General features: G+C 37.4%; 1 protein-coding gene across 1 annotated transcript; it reads left to right on the forward strand.

The window, feature by feature from the left end:
• Window positions 1–881: 881 nt before the first annotated feature.
• LOC149816012 (glucose-6-phosphate isomerase 1, chloroplastic-like) lies at window positions 882–23,269 on the forward strand. Its single transcript, XM_089987081.1, has 14 exons — window positions 882–1,700; window positions 2,417–2,539; window positions 3,207–3,305; window positions 3,390–3,473; window positions 4,461–4,604; window positions 4,679–4,744; window positions 4,945–5,013; window positions 5,115–5,222; window positions 20,767–20,819; window positions 20,918–21,056; window positions 21,388–21,544; window positions 21,651–21,729; window positions 22,709–22,775; window positions 22,866–23,269. Exons 1-14 carry the CDS (start codon window positions 1,167–1,169, stop codon window positions 22,998–23,000), a joined length of 1,857 nt encoding a protein of 618 aa, XP_089843207.1. The 5' UTR covers window positions 882–1,166; the 3' UTR covers window positions 23,001–23,269.
• Window positions 23,270–23,901: the final 632 nt, after the last annotated feature.

The raw sequence follows: 23,901 nt of genomic DNA on the forward strand, positions 1-23,901 counted from the left end.
GATGGATCATGTAAATCGCATCTATTGGATCAGATTTGATCAAAACAACAATAAGATCCAAAGATTGAAGTAGAGGAAATGGGTGAGATCGTGGCCGTTTGGGCAATGGCTGAAGAAATGACTTCCCTACCAATGACTTTCATTTTGTCTTACGTGCTTGAGTATTTGGCAAAGACACGCACACTAAAATTCAACTTCTTCATATGCAAGGGCACTCAAACTTTGACTGTAATCCCACAAAGCTTGCTCGTCCAAAAAGAACAACTCCGCTTGTCTGGTAGGAGCAGCCAGTGCACGTCACCTTGTGTTGGGACGTTGCAGGTTCAAAACCCAAGGGTATAGATGTATAACTGGTAGGGGTCTCTGCCTAACCCCAGCTTGCCTTTCAAAAAAAAAACTTGCAAGGTTTCCGGTCACCCCTTTGGCTTTAGGACGTGCAAGGGCAAATCTCAAACTGAAGATAGTGGTCGATATTTCTGCATTTTAGGGAACTATTTCAAAAAGATATTTAGGAAAAATAAACTACAAGTTGCAAAAGCAGATGATTATCAGCTTGGGCAATTTGCAAGATATTTTCCATGGTAATTTTGTTGTCGCAAAGCGAATCAAATACACCTCCTGCAATTCTTTGCTACGTATTAACTTTCCAATGTATAAGAAGAATACACACTAGACTAGAGTGATTGACTAATGAGGTTGGGCTACCGCAGGCCCACATTGACTCGTCTCGTCGTCGTGTATACAGGTAAAAAAATCCTACCAACAACAGGGGAGGGTGAGGTCGCTTGTTCGAAGCCAAAAAGGGACAAAAAAACACATCCAATCCAATCCCCGTCTCGCGTGTGATAACCTCCTCCATCTTCCGCACGGCCTCCATCTTCAGACAATAATATTATCTCATCGCGAGGGGAAGACTACCGGCGAGTGCTGCCTATAAACCACCAAAGGCTGAACTCTCTCTCTCTCTCTCTCTCTCTAACTTTAGAAAACCAGAGGAAACAAAACAAGAAAGGAGCTCGTCGATGTAAGAGAATGAGAAAGGGCCGAGACTCAGACTTTTTCCCTTCTCTTATTCCCTTTTTATAACTTGCGAATTTTCACTCCATCTGTCGTAAGAGCGACAGGGACACATCATCTGTTTCGGGGGATCTCTCTTCCCCCATCCAATGGCGTCATTCTCGGGCCTCTCTTCCTCGTCAACTCTAACGGCGAAGAAGGTCTTAAGCCGCCCCTCTTCCTTCTACACCCCGAGAAATCCGGCCGGCTCACTTTCTTCTGCTTCTTCCCGGCGCTTCCATTTCCGACCACTCTCTGTTGCCCGCGAGATTCCGGCCGAGCTGTCGAGGGGTGAGAGCCTGAAGAAGGGCAAGATGGAGGGTTTGCAGAAGGATCCGATCGCGCTTTGGAGTCGCTACTTGGATTGGCTGTACCAGCACAAGGAGTTGGGGCTCTTCCTGGACGTGAGCCGGATTGGTTTCACCGACGAGTTCGTGGAGAAGATGGAGCCCAGGCTCCAGAAGGCCTTCCTGGCCATGCAGGAGCTCGAGCGAGGGGCCATCGCCAATCCGGACGAGAAGCGGATGGTCGGCCACTATTGGCTGCGCAGCCCGCATTTGGCCCCTAAACCCTTCCTTCGGACCCAGATCGAAACGACCCTCGAGGCCATCTGCAAGTTCGCCGATGACGTGATCGGTGGTAAGGTAAACACGCATTTGAGTTTTGTCCGCTCTTATTAATCGAAGCTTGCGCAAATAAATATCTTGGCTGGGTTCTTTTCGGAACCAGCAATCCTTTTCAATTGAACCTTGAGAAAGTGCCAATCTTATGCTTCGAATCCATGCTCATATAGGGACCTCCGTTTCTTACTTTGATTGATGACTAAACTAAGCTAATGGGTGCAAAAAAAATTCCTTCCGTCAGTGGACTTTGGACATGCAACACTCTTGACTTGCATGCTCTGCAGTTCACTGTTCCATGGTCTGCGAAGTTAAAAAATGCAGACGCAGGAACTCTTTCTGAACAAAGTGCATATGTGGAACCACTATTTTCTTTGCTCATAGTTGTCTTCTTCTTTTTTTTATTCTTCCCTGTTTTGAGTTTTCTGGCTTGAAATCTTTAACTTTATCTGTATTGTAGGCTGATCTAAACAGTAGGCACCTGAGTGTCTGCCTGCACAGTAGCTTGGTTGACATGGTTTCTTCTTAATTCAGAATGAGTTTAATATAAAAAGTATTCCACTTGTTTTTGTCTGAGGATTGAATGGTTTTTTATAAAATTGGCCATGAAAGAAAACTGGATTCAAGGGCATGCTTCATCCCCAGAGACACCCCCCCCCCCCTCCGGTTATCGTAACCTTTCCTTTTCATGGTTGATTGATATGTTGATGCCATTTTCTAATTGTACTTTGTGGAAACAGATAAAACCACCATCAGCTTTGGACGGCCGCTTTACCCATGTGCTCTCCGTGGGGATTGGAGGATCATCTTTGGGGCCACAATTTGTTGCAGAAGCATTAGCTCCTGACAATCCTCCTTTGAAGGTATGGTGTTGAATTGTTGATATTGGAAGAGCTCTTTTATATTTGTGATCTGTGGCTTACAGTGTGGGCTTGCATGTGTCCATGCAAGTAGGGAACTAATTACCTAAAAGTGAATTCGGCATGAAGTGGCACTTTCTCTGTAGCTGCCAGATTATCAAAATTCATGGGAGTTGATATGTCAGAGCTAATGCTTTGGGACGAAGGCGTAGTTGTTGTTGTTGTTGTATGGGAGTTGATATGTCAGATCAATGGAAAATAAAATGAAGCCACTTAAATCCTGGCATATTTGTAATATCTTAAATATACAGATATTTGTTTTGACAAGACTCTGGAATTTTGGTGTCCTTGTATAGATGCCTGGAAAATGTGTAACTATTTTGGGTAGATCTTATGGAGGACCTTTGTTATTATGCCATCTTTATCTTTGTTTAGAATTAGATGTTTTGTAATAACTTTTAGAACAACATGATTCAATTCACTCTGCATACTGTATTTGTGACTTTTAGCTGTTTGAGTGCCATAAACTCTTGCTTGTGTTACTTGAAGGATTTGGACATTCCCATCAAAGTGGCACATTAGCATTTTACTTCCACCTGTAATTAGCTTTTGGTACTTATGATTAAGTGAGTTCTTTAATGACTTTGTCTTAGTCTACTGCATGTGGCAGATAAGGTTCATTGACAATACAGATCCAGCTGGAATTGACCATCAAATTGCACAACTTGGACCAGAATTAGCTTCTACCCTTGTAATCGTGATCTCAAAGGTATGTTTAGATCTTTCCTATCCTGAATCTTCTCTAACATTTTTGTGATCGTGAAAGATCTGAAATAGATGTTTTTGAGCTCAGAGTGGAGGGACACCGGAAACTCGTAACGGTTTGCTGGAAGTACAGAAGGCTTTTCGTGAAGCAGGACTTGATTTTGCAAAACAGGTTTGGTTCTCTGGTTTATTTTTCTTGATGATTTTCGTTTTTGAAGCTTGATTGGTTTTCAATGTGCTAACTTGGTGGTGTTGCTACTTATCTCTTGATTGTCTATAACTGTTCTTTCTTTATTTTCTTAAGATGACACAAAACAAAAGGGTATTGTTAAGAAGGATGGAAACAAGTATCCTTTTTTAAGCATAGTATCTAGCAATTAGTGAGGTTAGTCTGTGCAGTAACTAAACCAATATGGGCTAAATCCAGTCATCCACCCATTTTTCATCTATTTTATATATAGAAGAACTAGCTTCCTGACATGCATATATTCGGACAAAAAAAAGATATTTGGAGTGAGTTTCGACATGCCTATTTTGATGGTTTGAAGGTCAAGCTTTGAACTCATAAACACATCTATATAGCTTAATGTGAAAATTAGATGTCGATTAGCAATTGGTCATCATAGATGTCAAAACAAATTTATGAAGCAAAGTTTGTGAGACTGGGAATCATTTATAGAATGTGTTTTTCTTACTACACTAAAAAGGTAAGTTCTATGAACATAGGTGCCCTTCCATGTTTATCAGTTGATTCACATGATTGTTGCTTATGTGCATACATGACTCAGATCAAAACACATGCCGGATGAAAAGGTTTAACATGCCACCACATGCAATGAGAATGCTTGTTAATAAGTACAAGTATTCCATAGGCCATTTCTAGAAGCAACTTCTCAAATCAAAGTTATAGTTCTTCGCAAGTTTTCAAATGTCAGTCAAATGGAACAGTAAATCATGTATTTGTTTTTCATAGATAAGCTCTGCTATTAGAGCTCAAAAGTTCATCTAGTTGGAGGTTGTGTTCAAAGTTCGAAAATAGCTGGCATCATCTTTGGTTGCATAGTCAATGATGATATGTAGGTGCTAAATATCTGCATGTTTCCTTTTCTCAATATGATTTTCCTTTTGCCATAATCTTCACTATGGCCTTCTTATGCAGGGGGTTGCTATTACACAAGAAAAATCTTTGTTAGACAACACAGCAAGAATAGAGGGATGGTTAGCTAGGTTTCCAATGTTTGATTGGGTGGGAGGAAGGACCTCAGAATTGTCTGCAGTTGGTTTACTTCCAGCTGCTTTGCAGGCATGATACTCTGATAATCTAAAGTTTGCAATCTGTACGGACGTTTATTAACTTCCAATTTGTCGCATGCTCAGGGTATCAACATCAAAGAAATGCTTATTGGTGCATCTATGATGGATGAGGCTACTCGGATTACTGTAGTAAGTATCCATCAATGATGATATACATTTATCTTTTTTCTTGGTCTTCTTGTCATGCTTGCATTGGCTGGTAATATTTTGGTTGTTGAGAAAGTAAATCATTTGTATTGTGGAGAACGGGTTTTGCTACATAGTTCATAGGATCTACTCCCGTTAATGTTTTCATTTTTATTTGTTCATCAATGGGTATGTTTTTGCAGGTGAAGAATAATCCTGCTGCCTTGCTAGCTTTATGTTGGTATTGGGCTTCGGATGGGGTTGGATCCAAGGTCTGCATCTCCCTAGCTGCTGCTTTTGCTTATGTACATGGTTTCTTTCTTTATTTTGTCATCTTTATCATTCTCTGTTTCTCCCATCTTGTTTTCATTAGGATATGGCTGTACTTCCATACAAGGATAGCCTCCTCCTTTTCAGTAGATACCTGCAGCAACTTGTCATGGAATCCCTTGGAAAGGAGCTTGACCTAGATGGCAATAAGGTGTGCCTACAACCAACCTGTTTAAAAGTTTATGTTTCACTTACCTTTTAGCATTTATTTTTAATGCATAAGCACTTATAGTAATGAGGGGGTGATCCAGGATAAAACCTCCACAAGTAGGTCCATCTTGTAATGCTGCCAGATATAATAATTTTTTTAATGAATAAAATGAAGGATGTTTTGGGGAGATAAGTGCGACAAATCGCATGTAGCAGCAGCCACTTGTTAGGACTTGTCTCTTTTTTTCCCTGTTCAAAAATTAGCATCTCGGTCATATGATTACATATTTGCTTGGGTAAGCTTGATGGTCTATGAATCGAACTGTTAGTTGATCTAGGTTATGTTTCTTGATGTTTCTCTCTTTTGATAATGTTGGTCTTCTGTAGCATTTCTTTCTTGTTTGTCCTGAAAATAAAAATTCAGTTGCTTTATTCAAAGTTCGATAGTGCATATTTTTTAAAGAAAATTCAGTTGTTTTATTCAAAGTTCAAACTAAGCTATGGAAACCTGCAGTGGTCTACCCAAGGTTATCAGACTAGGAAGCAGAAGCCGGAAGCAAAAGCAAGAAACGAGACATTTTAAAATTTACAGGAAGCGATGAATCAATTTAAAAATGAAACATGAATAAACAAGGAAGCAATATGAGAACTGAATAGGAATTGAACAAGAAGCAAATAAAAACTAAATAACAATGACTATTCTCATATTTCATGGTTCATTAGCAAAAGAATTAAATTTTTGTTAAAATCTAATAATGATGGTTACCAATTTAGAGAAAACACATGGAAAGTGAGTGGAAGCATGAGAGGAAGTACATGAAAAACATGAAAAGAAAAGTGAGAGAAGCATATAGGAAGCTTGTAAGGAAGCATGGACGAAGCGTGTGGGAAGTATAGGAGAAGCATGGAACAAGTGTGCTTCTCACCTACCTAAGAAGCTTCCAGTAACTCTGAGTAACCATCTCGCAGAACTCGAATACTTTTTCTTTGCAGTTTGCTTTTCAAGTAAGTTTCTTATGGCAGGTGCTATCAAGTGAATAAAATTATACCACTATTCATAAAGTTATGGAGAAGTAGTAGGACCAATTTAACCATGCCTTGTGTGAAGTCCTTACTACAGATAATCATATCTGATATCCTGCATTAATCTGCTTAGTGGCTAGTGTAATGAAACAAGAGTCCACAAATACAATGCCAACAAAGGGCTACACTAGTGCACAAATATAATATGGCCTCTAATAGACGGATAACAATCTCATAAAAGAGTGACACAAAAATATGAAATCCACAAGTTCACAAAAGCACAAGACTTACAAGAGCATAATAAAAAATATTGTATTAAGACTTCATCAACTGCTTTAGAAAAGCATAGGAATACAAGGGAAGGTGAGGTTCATGCTCTAAGGGAGGCAGTCCAACGACTAGTTGGACTGTCCTCCAACAGTCATATTGACTGTACACATTAAATAAACAAAAATAAATCTTCTCGAACATAGTAACAATCCGTCTCAATATGTTTTGTTTGCTCATGAAATGTGTGATTGTTGGCTATATATATATGACGCTTTTGTTATCACAATATAGTTTTGAAGGTTCTGAAACATGAACACCCATATCTAAAAGTAATGATCTCATCCACACGACCTTGGTGGTTGTTGTAGCCATCGCCCTGTACTCAGCTTTCGTGAAAGATAAAGACACTTTCTATTATTTTTTTGCATCGCCAAGAAATGAGGGAATCACCTACAAACACACAAAAAACTTGTAGTTGAGTGACGGTTATTGGGGGTCTCCTCTATAGTCAGAATCAATATAAGCAATAAGATTTAAAGATGATGAAGATAATAAGAAAATCCCTTTAGATATAGTTTTCTTGATGTATTGAACTATTCTTAATATGTCCCTCATGTGAACCGATATTGATGCTTGTTGAAACTGACTTGCAGTGTGTATTGCATGCATAATGTCTGGCTTGGTAATAGACGAGTACATTAATGATCTGATAAGTTGCCTATAAGAAGTTGGATCATCTAATAACACTCTGCCTTCAGCTCTCATTTTTGCATTTATCACTTCAGGAGTATCGACATATTTTGTATCAGTGATTTCCGAACGTGCAACAATATCAACTACAACTTGATTTGAGACAAAATGTACCCTTTTGGCGAGTATGCTACTTCAATTCCTAAAAAATATCTCAAAAACCCAAGGTCAATCATATCAAAAGATTTTTTAAGCATAATTTTGATTTCTTCAATTTTCTTCGCAATGTCAGTGTAACAAGATTTAAATTCAAGGTTCAACACAATCCTACTAAAACGATCATACCATGCTTTAGGGGTTTATTTAAGCCCATATAAAGTTTTTTGAATACGAAGAACCATACAATTTTCAATAGTTAGACCAAGGGGAGGATCCATGGACACTTCTTCATTTAAATTTTCATTTAAGAAAGCATTTTTAACGCCTAACTAATATATAGGCCATTTTCTAATAGATGCTACTGTAACTAGAGTCCTAACTGTGGTCATGCGAGCTACTACGGCAAATGTTTCTTCATAATCTATTTCATATTCCTGAGAGTATCCTTTTGCAACTAATCTTGCTTTATATCTTTCTAGGGATCTGTCATTTTTTGTTTTGATTTTAAAGACCCATCTACACCCTATTGTCTTCTTTCCCTTGGAAAGAGGTTGAATTGCCCATGTATGAGCCTTGTGTAATGCATCTAATTCTATTTTTATAGCTTCAACCCATTCTTTTATAGCTTCATTGTAGTTAGATGGTTCATGATATGAATGAATTGCTAGAAGACAAGCCCTATAGTTTGGAGAAAAGTATTCATAAGAGACAAATCTATTTGGAGGTCTATGCATTCGTTCAGATCTTTTGACACTAGTTTCTTCAACATTTGTTGATTGATTATACCTTTCAAAAGCACATGGATGCTCTCCATTATCTTGTCTAGAGTATTGTAAGAGATCATGAATTGGTTCTCTTTTTTCACTTAAGTCATTAATAGACTCAAAATCATCAATGTCATTATCATCAATAATTTCATTATTTGATTTAGGTAACAAATCAAATAAAAAGTCATACTCGGATTCTTCCTTAGTTTTTTCAAAATCAAATCCATTTTCATTTTCAAGAAAAGTAACATTTCTAGAGACATAAATTTTATCATTTGTATGATCATAACATCGATAGCCTTTTTTATTTTCGGCATATCCAAGAAAAATACATTTTATAACTTTAGGAGTGAGTTTGTTATATTTTTAAAGAAGCGCAAAACATTTACATCCAAATACTCTTAGTCTTTTCAAATCGAGAGAAATTTTTAAAAGTTTTTCAATAGGAGATTTGTTTTTCAACGTTTGAGAAGGCATTTTATTTATTAGATATACCGCGGTGAGGGCGGTTGAAGCCCAATTTTTTTTTGGAATTTCTTTTGAAATAAGTAGGGTCCTAGTAGTTTCAATAAATTAACGATACTTTCTTTTGGAAATACTATTTTGTTGGGGTTTCCTAGCACAAGATCTTTGATGTACAATACCATGAGTTTTTAGATATAATTGAAATTCATTTGAAAGAAACTCTCCCTCTGAGTCAGAGCGGAAGACTTTAATATTTGTTTCAAATTGATTTTTAACAAGATTATGAAAGTTTTTAAAACACAAAAAGACTTCAGATTTGAGTTTAAGGAAGTATATCCAAGTGTGTCTACTAAAATCATCTATGAATGTAACATAATATGAATAACCATTTTTTGACATAACGGGAGCGTGACCCCATACTTTCGAATACACTAATTCAAAATTTTCATTAGTCAAGGAGGTTCTAGATCCAAAAGGCATCATTTGCATTTGCATACATTCTTCATATACAAAATCTTTATCTTTACAAAATTTTTCCAAAAATGAAAAATGAGATAATTTGGATATACTTGGGTGTCCTAATATTTTATGCCAAAGATCTAAATTAATGTCTGACATGATTACAAAAAGAGTTTTTGGGTAAACATAATTTATCCATATAGTAAAGATCTTTTCTTCTATGGCCTTGCCCAATCAGCTTCCCTGACTGAAGATCTTGCATCCAACAAGCTTTAGATGAGAAGGATACTTTATACCCATAATCGAAAATTTGAGAAACTGAAAAAAGATTCAAGTCTAATTTTAGAATAACCCTTACATTTGAAACAAAAAAGTTTTTTGAAATATTGTTGAGGTTTCATGTACTTTTAACTTTTAAAGAAGTACCATCGGCAGTTGATACACATGAAAAATATGAATTAGTGCAATCAGATAATAGAGACTCATTATGAGTAATGTGAAAAGAGGCACCCAAATCGAAAATTCAAATAGACTTAACTGGAGGAGAAGAGGAGGATATGGCGACGTCGGATGTAGAAGGAGTGACTTTAAGAATTTGTGAGACGGCCTCTGCTATTTGGGCAATTGTCAAATCATTGAATTTGCCCCCTTTTTTTTATTCTTGAGGTTCTTCACTTATTGCGGTCACTTTCTTGAACTTTGGACAATCTGGTCTTATATGCCCCGGTTCTTTACAATGATAACAAATGATTTTATCTTTGTATTCTCCCTCATTATATCCTTCTCTATTGATTTTTTTTCAAAGTGAGGTGGTTTATATGTTTGTACAAAATTTTCGGGTCCTGATACGACAAGAACCTCATCATTAGACTTGTGCTTTCCAAGTATTGTTTCTTCTTGACAAATTTGAGCAAGGGACTCACTTATAGAATGAGTCGAAGTCCTATGAAGCAAGGATGACCTAACTTGCTCAAATTCCGGTCGGATACCATAAAGAAAAGAGAAAAGTTTTTTTTCTGCTTGTGATCTTCTCATCTCAATAGTCGAACCTTCTAATTTTGGTTCTAACATGGCTAGTTCATCCCAAATAAAATATAAAATACCATAAAAGTCTCTTACACTTTTATCTTTTTGTTTAGTATTACATACATTGTCTTGAAGATAATATAGTCTAGCCATATCTTTTTGGATGAAGGTGTTTTTTAGGAAAATCCATGCATCACACGCTTTTTTAAATTTGATGATGTTGGTGGCGATTTTGAACTCCATGGTATTCATGAACCATGAGAGAATTTGAGCATTGCTAGCTTCTCAATCCTCCAACTTGCTTTGATATTCTTGCAAAGCTGTCTTTTTCTTCTTCAGATAAAGCTTTGACTTTATCTTCTTCTCTTCTTGTCAATTTGAGTTGAGGTTCATTAGTGGTTCCACTAACAAAACCCCATAGCTTTTTACCTTTAATGTGATTCTTCGTAGCGGTTGCCCACATAAAATAATTGTTTTTGTTTAGCTTGTAGGAGATGACGGAGGCAAAATCTCTTTCTCCCGTAATGAAGAATTCTTGTCTAGACAGAATGGATAAGAACTAAAAGTTGAAGAGCACCGCCACAAGGAGGATAATCCCAAGATATCTTTCACTACTTCAAGAGCCAAGCTTTGATACCATGTAATAAAACAAGATTGCACAAATACAATGCCAACAAAGGGGTACACTAGTGCACAAATATAATATGGTCTCTAATGGACCAATAACAATCTCATAAAAAAGACAAAAATATGAAATCCGTAATATCACAAAAGCACAAGGCTCACACAAGCATAATAAAAAATATTATATTAAGACTTCATCAAATGCTTTAGAAAAGCATAGGAATACAGAGGGAGGTGAGGCTCTATTTATAGAGCCTCACATGCTCTAATTGGAATGCCTCCAACGGTCATATTCAGTGTCGTGAAAAGCATTAAGGCGTAGTGAGGCGCTTCACAATTTTTTTTTTTGAAAACTTTAAAAAAATTATAAAAAATATCTAAAAATATAAATAAATAAATAAATGCTTTATTGATGAAGTAACTGTTAGAATTTGTATATACGTATATGCTTGATAGTATATGTATATATATATATATATAATCAAATGTATTTCATATATAGGTATTTTTGTATTTCTTTTTTTTATTTTATTCTGTTAGGAGTTGACTGGCTGACTAGCCGTTAGCCAGCTTCGAACGACTCTATTTAGAGACGTTGGAGGCTGGCCCAACGGCTAGCCATCCTCACTCTTTTGTATATAAAAAGGGTTGTAGCCCTCTTGTATTGTAAGCTTGATTTCAAGCTTTTCTCATGCCTCTTCTCAATAATATTATGATATTTCTATGTGTGTGACTTGGTGCATTTTGTAAAATCTATGTGATTTAGTGTATCTTGTGAGAGATATTTCTTTTCAAGTCTTTGGTAGACTTGATTGTTGCCCATATTTGAGGGCTTCTTTACATGGTATCATAGCCTTGAGGTTGTTTGTTCGTGCTTAATCATGGAAAGCTATCTCGTAAAGAATATTGGTGCTTGTGGAAGCCACCTCGTAAGGCATGCCCGTGATCTTTCTCTTTACCTTTCATTGGATCATGGGTTCTTCTTCCTTGTTTCAACATGGCTGATTTCTCGTCACACAACTCAAGCAACTCCAACTTCGTCCCTCCATTCAAACTTGATGGTAGCAACTACATTATTTGGGCGGGACACTTGGAGACATTCATAAAAAGTCAAGGATTACAGAGGTATGTTAGAGGTACTATCTTCGAACCCACTCCTAAAATTACTATATGTGAAAATAGTGTTGAAACAAATATTGAAGGAAAAGAGAAAGAAAAAGCAATGAAAGACTATTATTAAAAATTAGATGAATGGGACATGAAAAAAGTTAAAATCTTATCATGGATGCTAAGTGGTGTTGAAACTAAGATTGCCTCAAATCTTTTATGCTAAAAAAAGAGAATATCTTAAAGGTATGTTCACCGAAAATGACATGGCACATAAATATTACCTTCAAGAGAAAGTGATCCAGAGCACGTCCCATACCCAACAGCACACAACCATGTTTTGAGTTTGGGTCCGGACCCGAGACCCGGATCCAGCCAAACCCTTTTAAATAACCCAACTTAGGGTTGCGTGCGGGGAGATAGAGAATTCAGAATTGCAGCAACCGTCAGTTTGTTTTTTCCTTTTGGTTCTTTTTTGCTGAGTCATTTTCTTTTCCAGTCGGTTTTCCCCTTTCTCCATTATTTTGTCTTTCTGCAGATTTTTCCCTGCATTTATTTTTTTTTGTCTCATTCAGCAGCTTTTCTTTTCATTTCTTTATTTCTCTGTCATGTCAGTTTGCAACAACTTCGCTTTTTTTTTTTCCATTGCTTCCTTCGTTGCCTTTGGTTTTATTTCCCATTGCTTGTTTCAAAGCCTATTGAATAAAACCAGCAGTACAACACCGTTAGTTTATGGTGATCTCTTTACTCATTTTGGCACATCGCACGATCGTGGAAGTTGTGCCCCTACTTGCTACACCTCAAGTGCATCACCGAATCCGATCTTCACGCTGCATCAACGAGTGTCGACGCCGACATCCATTAGCGAGAGTTATCGGTTCCTTCACTGCATCAAAATGGTATCAGAGCTCAGCCCCTCCTTCATCAACGACATGACGCAAGAAGCGAGGAACGATCCTATAAGCGGAAATGCGCGAGAGGAGATCATGAAGTGGATGCTCAACAAGTTGACGGAGATGCAGAAAGATATGCTATCCCTAGAAAAGGAGGTAGTCGGTCTGTTGAAGCGCATGGATGGGGTCGAAGCACAGATGGATGCGCTTGAATCCAAGGTGGATGCGCACACAGTGCAATTGAACCAGTTAGGCACGCGCGCGGTTAACCCTGTTGATACTACCGTCGTCGATCTAGCCCCGATGACGCTTCAGCACACGGCGCGACTAGAAAGCGTTAAGAAAACCTTGCACAAGGAAGCAGGTTGCGGCAGTTCTACCCATTTGGTACTTTCCCTCCATCTCGAATCAGCAACGACCCTGGGTCGCCCATGTCTAGGTACCCTCCAACCGAACTATCAAGGTGCGAATGCACCCCAGCAATGACAACGAGCCTCTGCGACTGCATCGCAGGGCCTGCGCAGGGATGTCGGTCGCGCGTCCATCCAACAAGTGGTGTCATATCCATCATGGTTTCTTGATGCATTCAATTATGCCATTTCAACTAATATGGACGTCTTAAATTTGCGTATTGGTGGACCTGATTACTTAGACCTTCCATTGGTCGAAATGAGTTGGGAGTTGACTGTAAATAATATTATTATGGTTTCGACAATTGGGAATGACGGGTCTCTTTACAGAACATTGAACACTCCAGCAATGATTGATCTTTTGAAGCCGTTTGGGTTTGCTTTTGGGAAAAAGATCCTGAACAGGGATTTCTCTATGGACGATGAGCAGAGCCACTATGCATTCAGGGCAGATTTAGTGAAGTTTTCAGGAGGTGGTCTAGTTTTTGATAAGCATGCTTGTATTGTTGGGATTCTAGCCAAACCCTTAAGACCGCGTGCTGGAGGGACAAAAATTCAGCTTATGCTTCCAATGAGTGCCATAGCAGATGCTATAGACGATCAATTTCAAAATAAATCTATAGGCTTTGATTTAGAGTAGTCCAGGAATATCGCTACATGTTGTCTATCGTCAATGTGTCTGATTTATATGCATATCGTGGTGACAACAAGTCGTCAGAGCCGACTTCTTCCCAACCCAGGGAGAATGATGCAGAGCACGTCCCATACCCAACAACACACAACCATGTTTTGAGTTTGGGTCCGGATCCGAGACCCGGATCCAACCAAACCCTTTTAAATAACCCAACTTAGGGTTGCGTGCGGGGAGATAGAGAATTCAGAATTGCAGCAGCCGTCAGTTTGGTTTTTCCTTTTGTTTCTTTTTTGCTGAGTCGTTTTCTTTTCCAGTCGGTTTTCCCCTTTCTCCATTATTTTGTCTTTCTGCAGATTTTTCCTTGCATTTATTCCTTTTTGTCTCATTCAACAGCTTTTCTTTTCATTTCTTTATTTCTCTGTCATGTCAGTTTGCAACAACTTTGTTTTTTTTCATTGCTTCTTTTGTTGCCTTTGGTTTTATTTCCCATTGCTTGTTTCAAAGCCTATTGAATAAAACCAGCAGTACAACACCGTTAGTTTATGGTGATCTCTTTAATCATTTTGGCACATCGCACGATCGTGGAAGTTGTGCCCCTACTTGCTACACCTCAAGTGCATCACCAAATCCGATCTTCACTCTGCATCAACGAGTGCCGACGCCGACATCCATTAGCGAGAGTTATCGGTTCCTTCACTGCATCAGAAAGCTAGAAACATCAAACAAGGGGATAAGTGATGTGGACTCGGTGAACACCGATCCACGGTCTAAGATCCAAACAAATCTTAACATGCGCGAAAGCTTTCAGAAAGATGAGTCCGAACAGGACTCAGGGAAATAGGATTTTCGGGATCTGTGCGCTCTATTTCGACAGATGCGTTCTAAAGGAAAGTTGTGCGCGATTCACACGCCTTTCCAACGAATCCGAAATCACTGGATTCAGATCAGAGGTGTCCGTTCCACGGACTCGATACTGGGACAGACAAACGAGCCTATGACAGACTTTCGAACTCCGTGGACAGTTTGTTCGTAGGGGTTTTCCACCTCTCAGACGGTGGAGTTTGCGAAAATCACCAATTGAGAAAATGTAGGTTAGATTTAGACCTTTCCAACGAACTAAGATTTAGATTTTTTTGAGTTTTCTATGAGTCTACAAATTTTTGAATTCTGAAAATTGTATGAGATATTATCAAATGAATTAAATTTCCAACTATTCAACAACAGTAAAAGACTGATATTTTTGAGACACCTAAACAAGGATTCAGCTATGACTCTGAACACAAAAGTTTTAGATCTAGGTTCTAGCTTTCCACAAAATCAAACAAATTAATTTTACTTGCAGGGAATCTCCAGATAATTAAAAAATACCGAACACCTCCAAGTGTGTTCTGAACCAAACAGGTGACAGTGAACTCCTGTCTGATAGAAATCTTATCAGCACTTTTCAAGGGTGCAGAAGGACGATTCATGCAATGGCTTCAACTACAAAGTTGTAGATGATCGTTTTAGCTTTCCGGGAAGCTAAAGAACGTCAGAAACCGATTAGTATTGAGGCTGATACGACTGTTTTTTTGAGTCATCCCAGACAATTCGGGAATTCGGGTTTTGACAGGAAATTGAATTATGAAATAACAAATCGAACCGAATGTTTTGTGACTAGTAGAATCACTTAATAACATGCATACTTCAAACATTTATTCTAATTAACAACAAATAATCTACCAGAGAATATGATATCCGGATGAAGATGACAATGGATGTCGCTGGAAAGCAATTGACACCGGAATGACGACTCACGAACATCAGCTTTAATCGACAACCAACTCTAACCAAGAACATTTGTTTCAACTCGCAAGGTCGATCTAGACAAGATCACCCTCACACCCAAGAAGAAATGAGTATTCTCCACACAAGATTTCTCTCCACCGAGTTTTCAGCCACCAAACAATTTTTTTTTTAAAATAAAGAAGCCCCCCCCCCCTCCCCTTGGTCGACCTCCCTTCATTAATAGGCTTAGAGCTTGGGGAAGAGCCACCATAAAGATGGTATGGCCTTCCCAAGCCATGCTCCAAAAAACGATTTTTGATTTGGACTATTTTTGGTCTGGAGAGTTAGATTGAGATCCAACTCTGCTTTTGAATTCTGAATCTCCGAATGCTCTGCATCAATAAGAGTGTTAAAGACTACTTCATGGAGTTGTCTTCCATTTGGACCCAACTTGCGCAATTTGAACCAAAATGGGAAGGTAAGTTTATTGAAATGAGGAGGGCTCAAGTTGAAGAAGATAGATTTTTTGCTTTCCTTTATGGTTCGAGACCCAAGTTTGAACAAACTAGGGCCTCTTTGCTATCTTCCTCATCATCTCCTCCTATTCATGAAATTCTCACTAAGCTTAGTGGAGAAGAAACTAGGCGTAATATGAGCAAAAGTGATAGTGTTCTTATTACGCTTAGTAGCAATCAAGCAGGCGATTGTGCTCTTGCCGCCTCCAAATCGGGAAATTATATCAAACCTTATAGGCCCCCTCACTTCAACAAAAATCAAAATAGATGAGAATTTAAAGTAATTTGTCACAATTATCACGAGCCCGATCACATTAAACCTCAATGTCCAAAATTCAAAAAGGACTATAAACCCTATGAAAAAAGGGCCGCCGCAGCTTCATCAAAGTAAGAAGAAGACAACTTGAGTCTTAAGGATCTCTCCAAGTCATTATCGCAATTGACAGAGGCATTACAACCATTGCTCAAAGGATCTACATCTGGGGCATCGATTGCATCTTCCTCTACTCTCGATATGTGTTCTTGGCTTGTAGATTTTGGAGCTTCATTTCATATGACCCCACACAAATCCATTCTATCTGAATGTCAATTTAACTCAAGTGCATCTTTTGTTTCTACCGCCGATGGAACTTCTTCGGAAGCAAAAGGTGTTGGAAATTTTAAAAACAATTTATCAAATCACGAGTTTTTTATTCCAAAAGTTAGATTCATACCCAAATTAAATCTTAACTTACTTTTTGTTTCTCAAATCTTGGATCACGGGGTTTTAGGCAAGATCTTTATTATATGAACTCCTTGAGTATTCCAAAAGAATCCTTTTGTAATTCTATCCAAACCAAAGATATCAAAGTTTGACATCATAGACTTGGTTATCCAAATATAATGAAATTAAATTTTGTACCTATTACTAAGAATCTTTGTAAAGTCAGTTTTGAATGCAATGAATGCATACTTGAAAAAATGATCTCTCTACCTTTTGGACAAAGGACATTTTACTCCTCTATGCCTTTTGAGTTGGTTCATTCGGATGTGTGAGGTCCCGCTCCTATTGTTTTCAAAGGAGGCTTCTCCTACTATGTTGTGTTCATTGATGATTATACTAGATACTGTTGGATTTACTTTCTTAAGTTTAAATCCGAAGTGTTTGCATCCTTCAAAAGCTATCATAACAAGATCAAAACTCAAATTGAAAGTATAATTAAAATCTTAAGAACAGACTATAGAGGAGAATATTTATCAAATGATTTCAAACAATACTTAGAAAATGAAGGAATTTTACACCAAAGATCTTGTCCTAGAACACCACAACAAAATGATATTTCAGAAAGAAAACACCGACATATTATCGAGACTACAAGGACTCTACTTATTTCTAGGAATGTTCCAAAAAATCTTTGGATTGAAGCTGCCCTAACCTCGGTATACCTTATAAATAGAATGCGTTCAAAATCTTTATCAAATTAAATACCTTTTGAAAAACTATTTAAGTATGAGCCTGATTACCAAAGACTTAGAATCTTTGGTTGTAAGTGTTATGTGTTGAATGATAAAGGAGATAAACTATCTTCCAAGGCTATCCCTTGTGCCTCCATTGGTTATTCTGAATCGCTAAAAGGGTATAAATGTTATGATGTCAAAAATGATAAACTCCTTGTTTCAAGAAATGTTAGCTTTGTTGAAAATGAAAGTGGATTTGAAGGATGTAATTCACAAAATGCAAATATTGATTACTCTTTTCTATTTAAATTCCTTTCCAATTATGGTTGTAATGATCATTATGAAAATCAGGAAACTTCTATCGAGTCTTCTATTGAGGGTGGAATATCAGTGGAACCAATAGTGTACACTTGAAGACATAGAAACATATCCACCGAAAATGTAAATCAAGGTGTTCACGAATCATTAGAATTTTCCACTAAACAACTTGTCATTCGTAGATCTGAGCGAACCTCGAGGATTCCTGATATATTTGTTTCTTATGACTCCTCTCCCAAACATAGAGCTTGCCTTTTAGCCATTCATTCTTACTTTGAACTCTCCTGTTATAATGAAGCCAGAGGACTACCTTAATGGGAAAAGGCCATGCGTATGAAATTAGATGCCCTTGAAAGTGCCAACACATGGAAAATTATAAACTTACCTCCCGAAAAGAAAACCATAGGTTGTAGATGGATTTATAAGGTCAAGACCAAGAGTGATGGTTCCTTGGAGAGACATAAAGTCAGGTTAGTTGCTAAAGGTTATTCTCAGGAGTATGGTGTAGATTATGAAGAGACCTTTGCCCCTGTTGCCAGGATAACCACAGTCAAAAACCCTTATTGCAATTTCCTCTATTAAAAATTAGAATATATTTTAGATGAACGTTAAAAATGCCTTTTTAAATGGTGAACTTAATGAGGAAGTATACATGGATGTTCCACCTGGATTGATGGTTTCTAAAGGCAAGGTGCTTAAATTGCAAAAAACCCTATATGGGTTCAATCAAGCACCCAAAGCCTGATTTGATACATGTTATTACTGAATATGGTTTCAAAACATGTTATTACTGACACGGCTTTGTTTGTTAAGAATTCTTCTATATATTGATGATATGCTAATTATAGGCGGTGACAGAAAAAATTAAAAAAAGTAAAACAACTTTTGAAAAATACTTTTGAAATGACTGATCTTGGTAGCATATTCTAACAGAGGATATATATTGTCACAAACAAAGTTTGCTTTAGATATCATTGACAGGTCAGGATTGACAGATGACAAAGTTGTTGATACTCCTGAGATTGTTGGTACAAAGATGAAAGCAGATGATGGGATCCCTTTGGACAATCCAACTCTTTTCAGACAACTGGTTGGATCTCTTATGTACTTAAGTATTACAAGATCTGATATAGCTCATGTTGTTCACGTTGCTAGCCAATTTCAGCATGCTTATATCAGTTCATATGGGTACAAATTACAATCATGAGAATCATCAAATACATTAAAAGCACCATCAATAAGGGAGTTTTTCTATCATCTTACTCATTATATCTCATTGCTTACTTAGATGCGGATTGGGGCGGGGATCTAAATAATAGACACTCAACAACTGGATTTTGTATATTTCTAGGTGAATCCTTGATCTCTTGAAAGTGCAAAAAGCAACAAAAAGTATCCATGTCATCTACAGAAGCTGAGTATAGAGCAATGACATCTACTACCATGGAGATCGTATATCTCAAGCAACTTATTTCAGATATGGGAGTGCATCTTCAAAATCCTACCAAATTATGTTGTGATAACAAGAGCTCCATATACATAGCTCGGAATCACACTTTTCATGAGCGAACTAAGCATATCGAAATGGACTGTCACTTCGTTCATGAAAAGTACCTAAAGAAGATCTTCCCTATGTGGCATCAAAATATTAACTTGCTTATTTCTTTACCAAGGCTCAGTGCTCGCCAAGATTCAATTTTCTTCTGGACAAACTTTTGGTGATTGCACCGTAAGTTTGAGGGGGGGTGTTAGAATTTGTACATACGTATATGCTTGAGAGTATAATATATATATATATATATATATATATATATATATATATATATATATTATCAAATGTATTTCGTATATAGGTATTTTTGTAATTTGTTCTTTTTCTATTTTTGTATTTCCTTTTTTTTTATTTTATTCTGTTAGGAGTTGACGGGCTGACTAGCCGTTAGCCAGTTTCCAACAGTTAGAGCCGTTGGAGGCTGGCCCAACGGCTAGCCAGCCTCACTCTTTTGTATATAAAAAGGGCTGTAGCCCTCTTGTATTGTAAGCTTGATTTCAAGCTTTTCGCATGCCTCTTCTCAATAATATTCTGATGTTTCTAAGTGTATGCCTTGGTGCATTTTGTAAAATCTATGTGATTTAGTGTATCTTGCGAGAGATATTTCTTTTCAAGTCTTTGATATACTTGATTGCTGCCCATATTTGAGGGCTTCTTTACAGTAACAACCAATAAGAAATAGAAAATTTCAAATAAGTACTAAAAAATATGAGATTAACATATAAAAGTAACTAAGAAACTGATTACATAACTGAAAAACTAATTATATAATTGAAAATATATGTCCTATAAAGCAACAACCAATAAGCAATAGAAAATCTCAAATAAGTACTAAAACATATGAGATTAACCTATAAAAGTTAAAAAATATGAGATTAACATATAAAAAGTAACTAAGAAACTTAGAAAATCTCAAATAAGTACTAAAAAATGAGATTAACCTATAAAAGTTAAAAAATATGAGATTAACCTATAAAACGTAACTAAGAAACTAATTAAATATATCTTCTTCTTCTTGGCGCCTTGAGGCGCAGAGGGCCTCGTCTCAAGGCGAGGCGTGCTTCAAGGCATGTTTTTAATAACATTGGTCATATTTATGACCGTTGGGGGCAGTCCAACGACTAGTTGGACTGTCCTCCAACAGTCATAATGACTGTATACATTAAATAAACAAAAATAAAAAATAAAAAAGACTTTTCAGTCCCTAATGGACTGTACTAAACTACATTTTATGAAATGACCAAAATACCCCTGATATACGTATACTGTATAAATATACGTATATCAATCAGGTATGAATATATACACAGTATTTTAACAGCTAGAATAACCAAACGGAAAAATAACAGCTCATAATTCTGTTTTTATTCTACATATTGGCCTCTCCTATCTATATTGACAGTCTAACAGGTGGTTCCTTCTCTTATAGGTCAATCAGGGTCTTACTGTGTATGGAAACAAAGGGAGCACCGATCAACATGCGTAGGTTCTATGTTATGTTTTGAACCTTAGTTTTTTTCTCTATCTTCAGATATAATAAATAATAGATTGTTGCACTTTCTCTCCTTTATTCTTAACAGCTACATTCAACAACTGAGAGAAGGCGTCCACAACTTTTTTGTTACGTTCATTGAAGTTTTGCGTGACAGGCCGCCTGGCCATGACTGGGAGCTTGAGCCTGGTGTTACATGTGGTGATTACCTATTTGGCATGTTACAGGTCTGTATATTAATGTTTTACTCAGCATTGCATCTGAATGGATACTAAATGCATGTGATGAGTTTCTTTTCCCATCAGTAATATAACATTTCAACTGTAATGACCAGACTGCCCCCGCTCCCTTACATAACATTGCTTGTATATCCTCTTGAAATAGGCACGGTGAATGATCTGAAAGCTTCTCATGAATCATTATATATTCCTTGTTATGCTGTTCTGATTCCACATAATTCAATTTGGTGATATACTGTTACTGTATACTTCCATAACCTTTCTGCTGTTGACTTTTTACATTGTCAAAATGCTTCTCTGAAAGTGTAGATTTGTTCAGGGAACACGTTCAGCCCTTTATGCAAATAACCGTGAGTCCTTAACAGTTACTGTTCAAGAAGTAACTCCTAGGTCAGTTGGAGCACTAATAGCGCTTTACGAACGTGCTGTTGGGATATATGCATCCCTAGTTAACATCAATGCCTACCACCAGCCTGGTAAATTTACTGCTCTATCATCTCTTATTGACCCTGTTAGAGCGAGTGTAGGATGTATGACATCCTCAACTACTGATTTTCCTGATTTATGTTCTCATACACTCAGGTGTGGAGGCTGGGAAGAAGGCAGCAGGAGAAGTATTGGCCCTTCAGAAAAGGATTCTTGCAGTTCTAAACGAGGCCAGGTAACCTATTTGGGACCCATTGTGATAATATGAAAGTATGCACCTTTTATGTTCGACAAAATTTAGTTTCTTCATGATACTGATCCAGACAAATGAAGTTAGTTTCTTATATTACTCATGACATTCCTCTTTCTTTCTTCTTTAACCATTAATTGTGAAATTCTAGTCAACTTTTGATTGGAAACTCACACATGCTTTAAGAGTCAAATATTCTCTTTTCTACTAGTGAAAATATAACGTTATTTTTAAGCAATAAAATATAATGATGTAGCAAATAAGAATACCCTGATGCAGTCAAAAAATGGTGGAAATACCATACACAGACAGGCGTACATGCTCCAAAATGGAAAAGGGAAATGGGGGAGAAAGGGAAAGAGTTGGGCGCCTACCATGTAGAGGCATGATTCTGTAAAAACAAATTGGTGAGTTTGTTGATGAACATTGAGAGACAAAAGATAAGTAGAATGATTAGGCGGACAAAAGTGCATGTTGCACTCTCAATGGATAAGGTATGTCCTTTATCTACATCAATTAAAGTTGTATCTCTATTCTTTCTACTCCTTTCGATATAGTTGACAAAGACCATCAAATGGTAATTGTTTGTCACTAATGGAACCACATCAACACAAGCGGTTATGTGTATGGGAAGTGGATGTCAACCTCAATTGAGGCCTATTATAGCTAAATGTGAATTAAAATACTGACAAAAAGATTTCTTTTGGTCAGAAATCTCTCTTGTATGAAATGGTAAAAGCACCTTTAAGCTTTCAGAATGATTAAAACACGTTTGAGCTTTTGGAAGTAATGATTGCACCCTGCCTGTGAATAACATTCAATTGTAGGGTCCATTCATATTGATGCATAGTTTGTCATCTTTTCTATTTTTTGCATGAGCATGTTTAACTTCGTTGAAACTTGCAAGTTTCCAAGTACTTGCTGCTGATAAAATGACGCTTATCTTCTTTTTATGGCTTATTAGCTGCAAGGAACCTGTTGAGCCATTAACACTGGATCAAATTGCGGATCTTTGCCACGCCCCAGAAGAAGTATGATTTACATATTGTTTGCTTGTGCATTTACTTTGTGTGGCCATATCATCTGCATAGTCGTCACCTACCTTTTTTTTTTCTGTGCAGATTGAAATGATATACAAGATTATTGCACATATGGCCGCAAATGACAGAGCAATTATAGCAGAGGGCAGCTGCGGTTCACCACGAAGCATCAAAGTTTTTCTTGGAGAGTGCAATGTTGATGATCTGTTTGCATGAGCTTCATCAAGACCTTGTGCTTACTGATTCTTTAGGATCTGAACTGTCAAGGTCAACAGAACAGTATCTCTGGCGTACAGGCTGAAACGTTTTACATTCCTGGTAAAAGGCATAGACAGATTGTGGTTTGTTGTCGACATTGTACATCTAATTGTCTGAGAGGCTATTTGTTATCTTTTTCCTTGTCTAAATAAAACTCTCTTAAGAGTACAGACATCTTTTTGAGGAGAGAGGAAATATTGTTACGACTTGCGTGTGCTCTCTTTAAATTTTATCTCCCTTTTTGGTTTGTGTGAAGTGCAGCTGAGCGCCCTAGTTGCCCCCACGTTGGAAATTAAGAGCGATTAACTATGTATGCCAGCAATAGCAATCCTGATTGGTCGGAGTTGAAGTTTGCTGGCTTAAGGCTTTCAGGGTGATTACATTGCCTGAGATTTTTGCGTCTCATCCAGGTTTGATCGCCCCCTAGTTGACTAACTGATCCTAACATTGACGCTTGTGAATTTATGACCTTCACTCTTGAGTTGCTTTTCACTTCACATACCATAGAAGAAAAGAATGGTTACTCTTTGACAGGCATGTTTCCTATCAGACGAACCATGTTTAATGCATCTCTAGGGTCCAATTGAGCAAACAAATACGTGTATCCAAGCAATGTCTCGATGCTCATACCATTGAACCAGGGTAGAAATGCTGTCTGAAGCTGATTCCCCTCCAGAAATGCAACGAGGCAATCGTTCGCACTTTCCCATTGATTAAAAAAAAATCTTGCTTCATTCTACACAAAAATTTAACACATCAGCCAGCCTCAATCAACAGCAGGGTTTGCCTGCTTGCTGCGTATATGGTCATTTTCGAATATTCCGGAGATTTGCCAGAGGCTGGAACACACAAAGGGCTC

The sequence above is a fragment of the Nuphar pumila genome, chromosome 14, assembly GCF_984573655.1.
Source record: "Nuphar pumila chromosome 14, dmNupPumi1.hap1.1, whole genome shotgun sequence".
Lineage (NCBI taxonomy): Eukaryota > Viridiplantae > Streptophyta > Magnoliopsida > Nymphaeales > Nymphaeaceae > Nuphar > Nuphar pumila.

Bases quoted from the DNA above. Each gene is read 5' to 3' on its own strand.
- LOC149816012 (XM_089987081.1), top strand. From the start codon at position 1,167: ATGGCGTCATTCTCGGGCCTCTCTTCCTCGTCAACTCTAACGGCGAAG. The intron at 20,820-20,917 runs GTAGGTTCTATG...TATTCTTAACAG, and splicing joins GGGAGCACCGATCAACATGC to CTACATTCAACAACTGAGAG. The intron at 21,730-22,708 runs GTAACCTATTTG...ATGGCTTATTAG, and splicing joins GCAGTTCTAAACGAGGCCAG to CTGCAAGGAACCTGTTGAGC.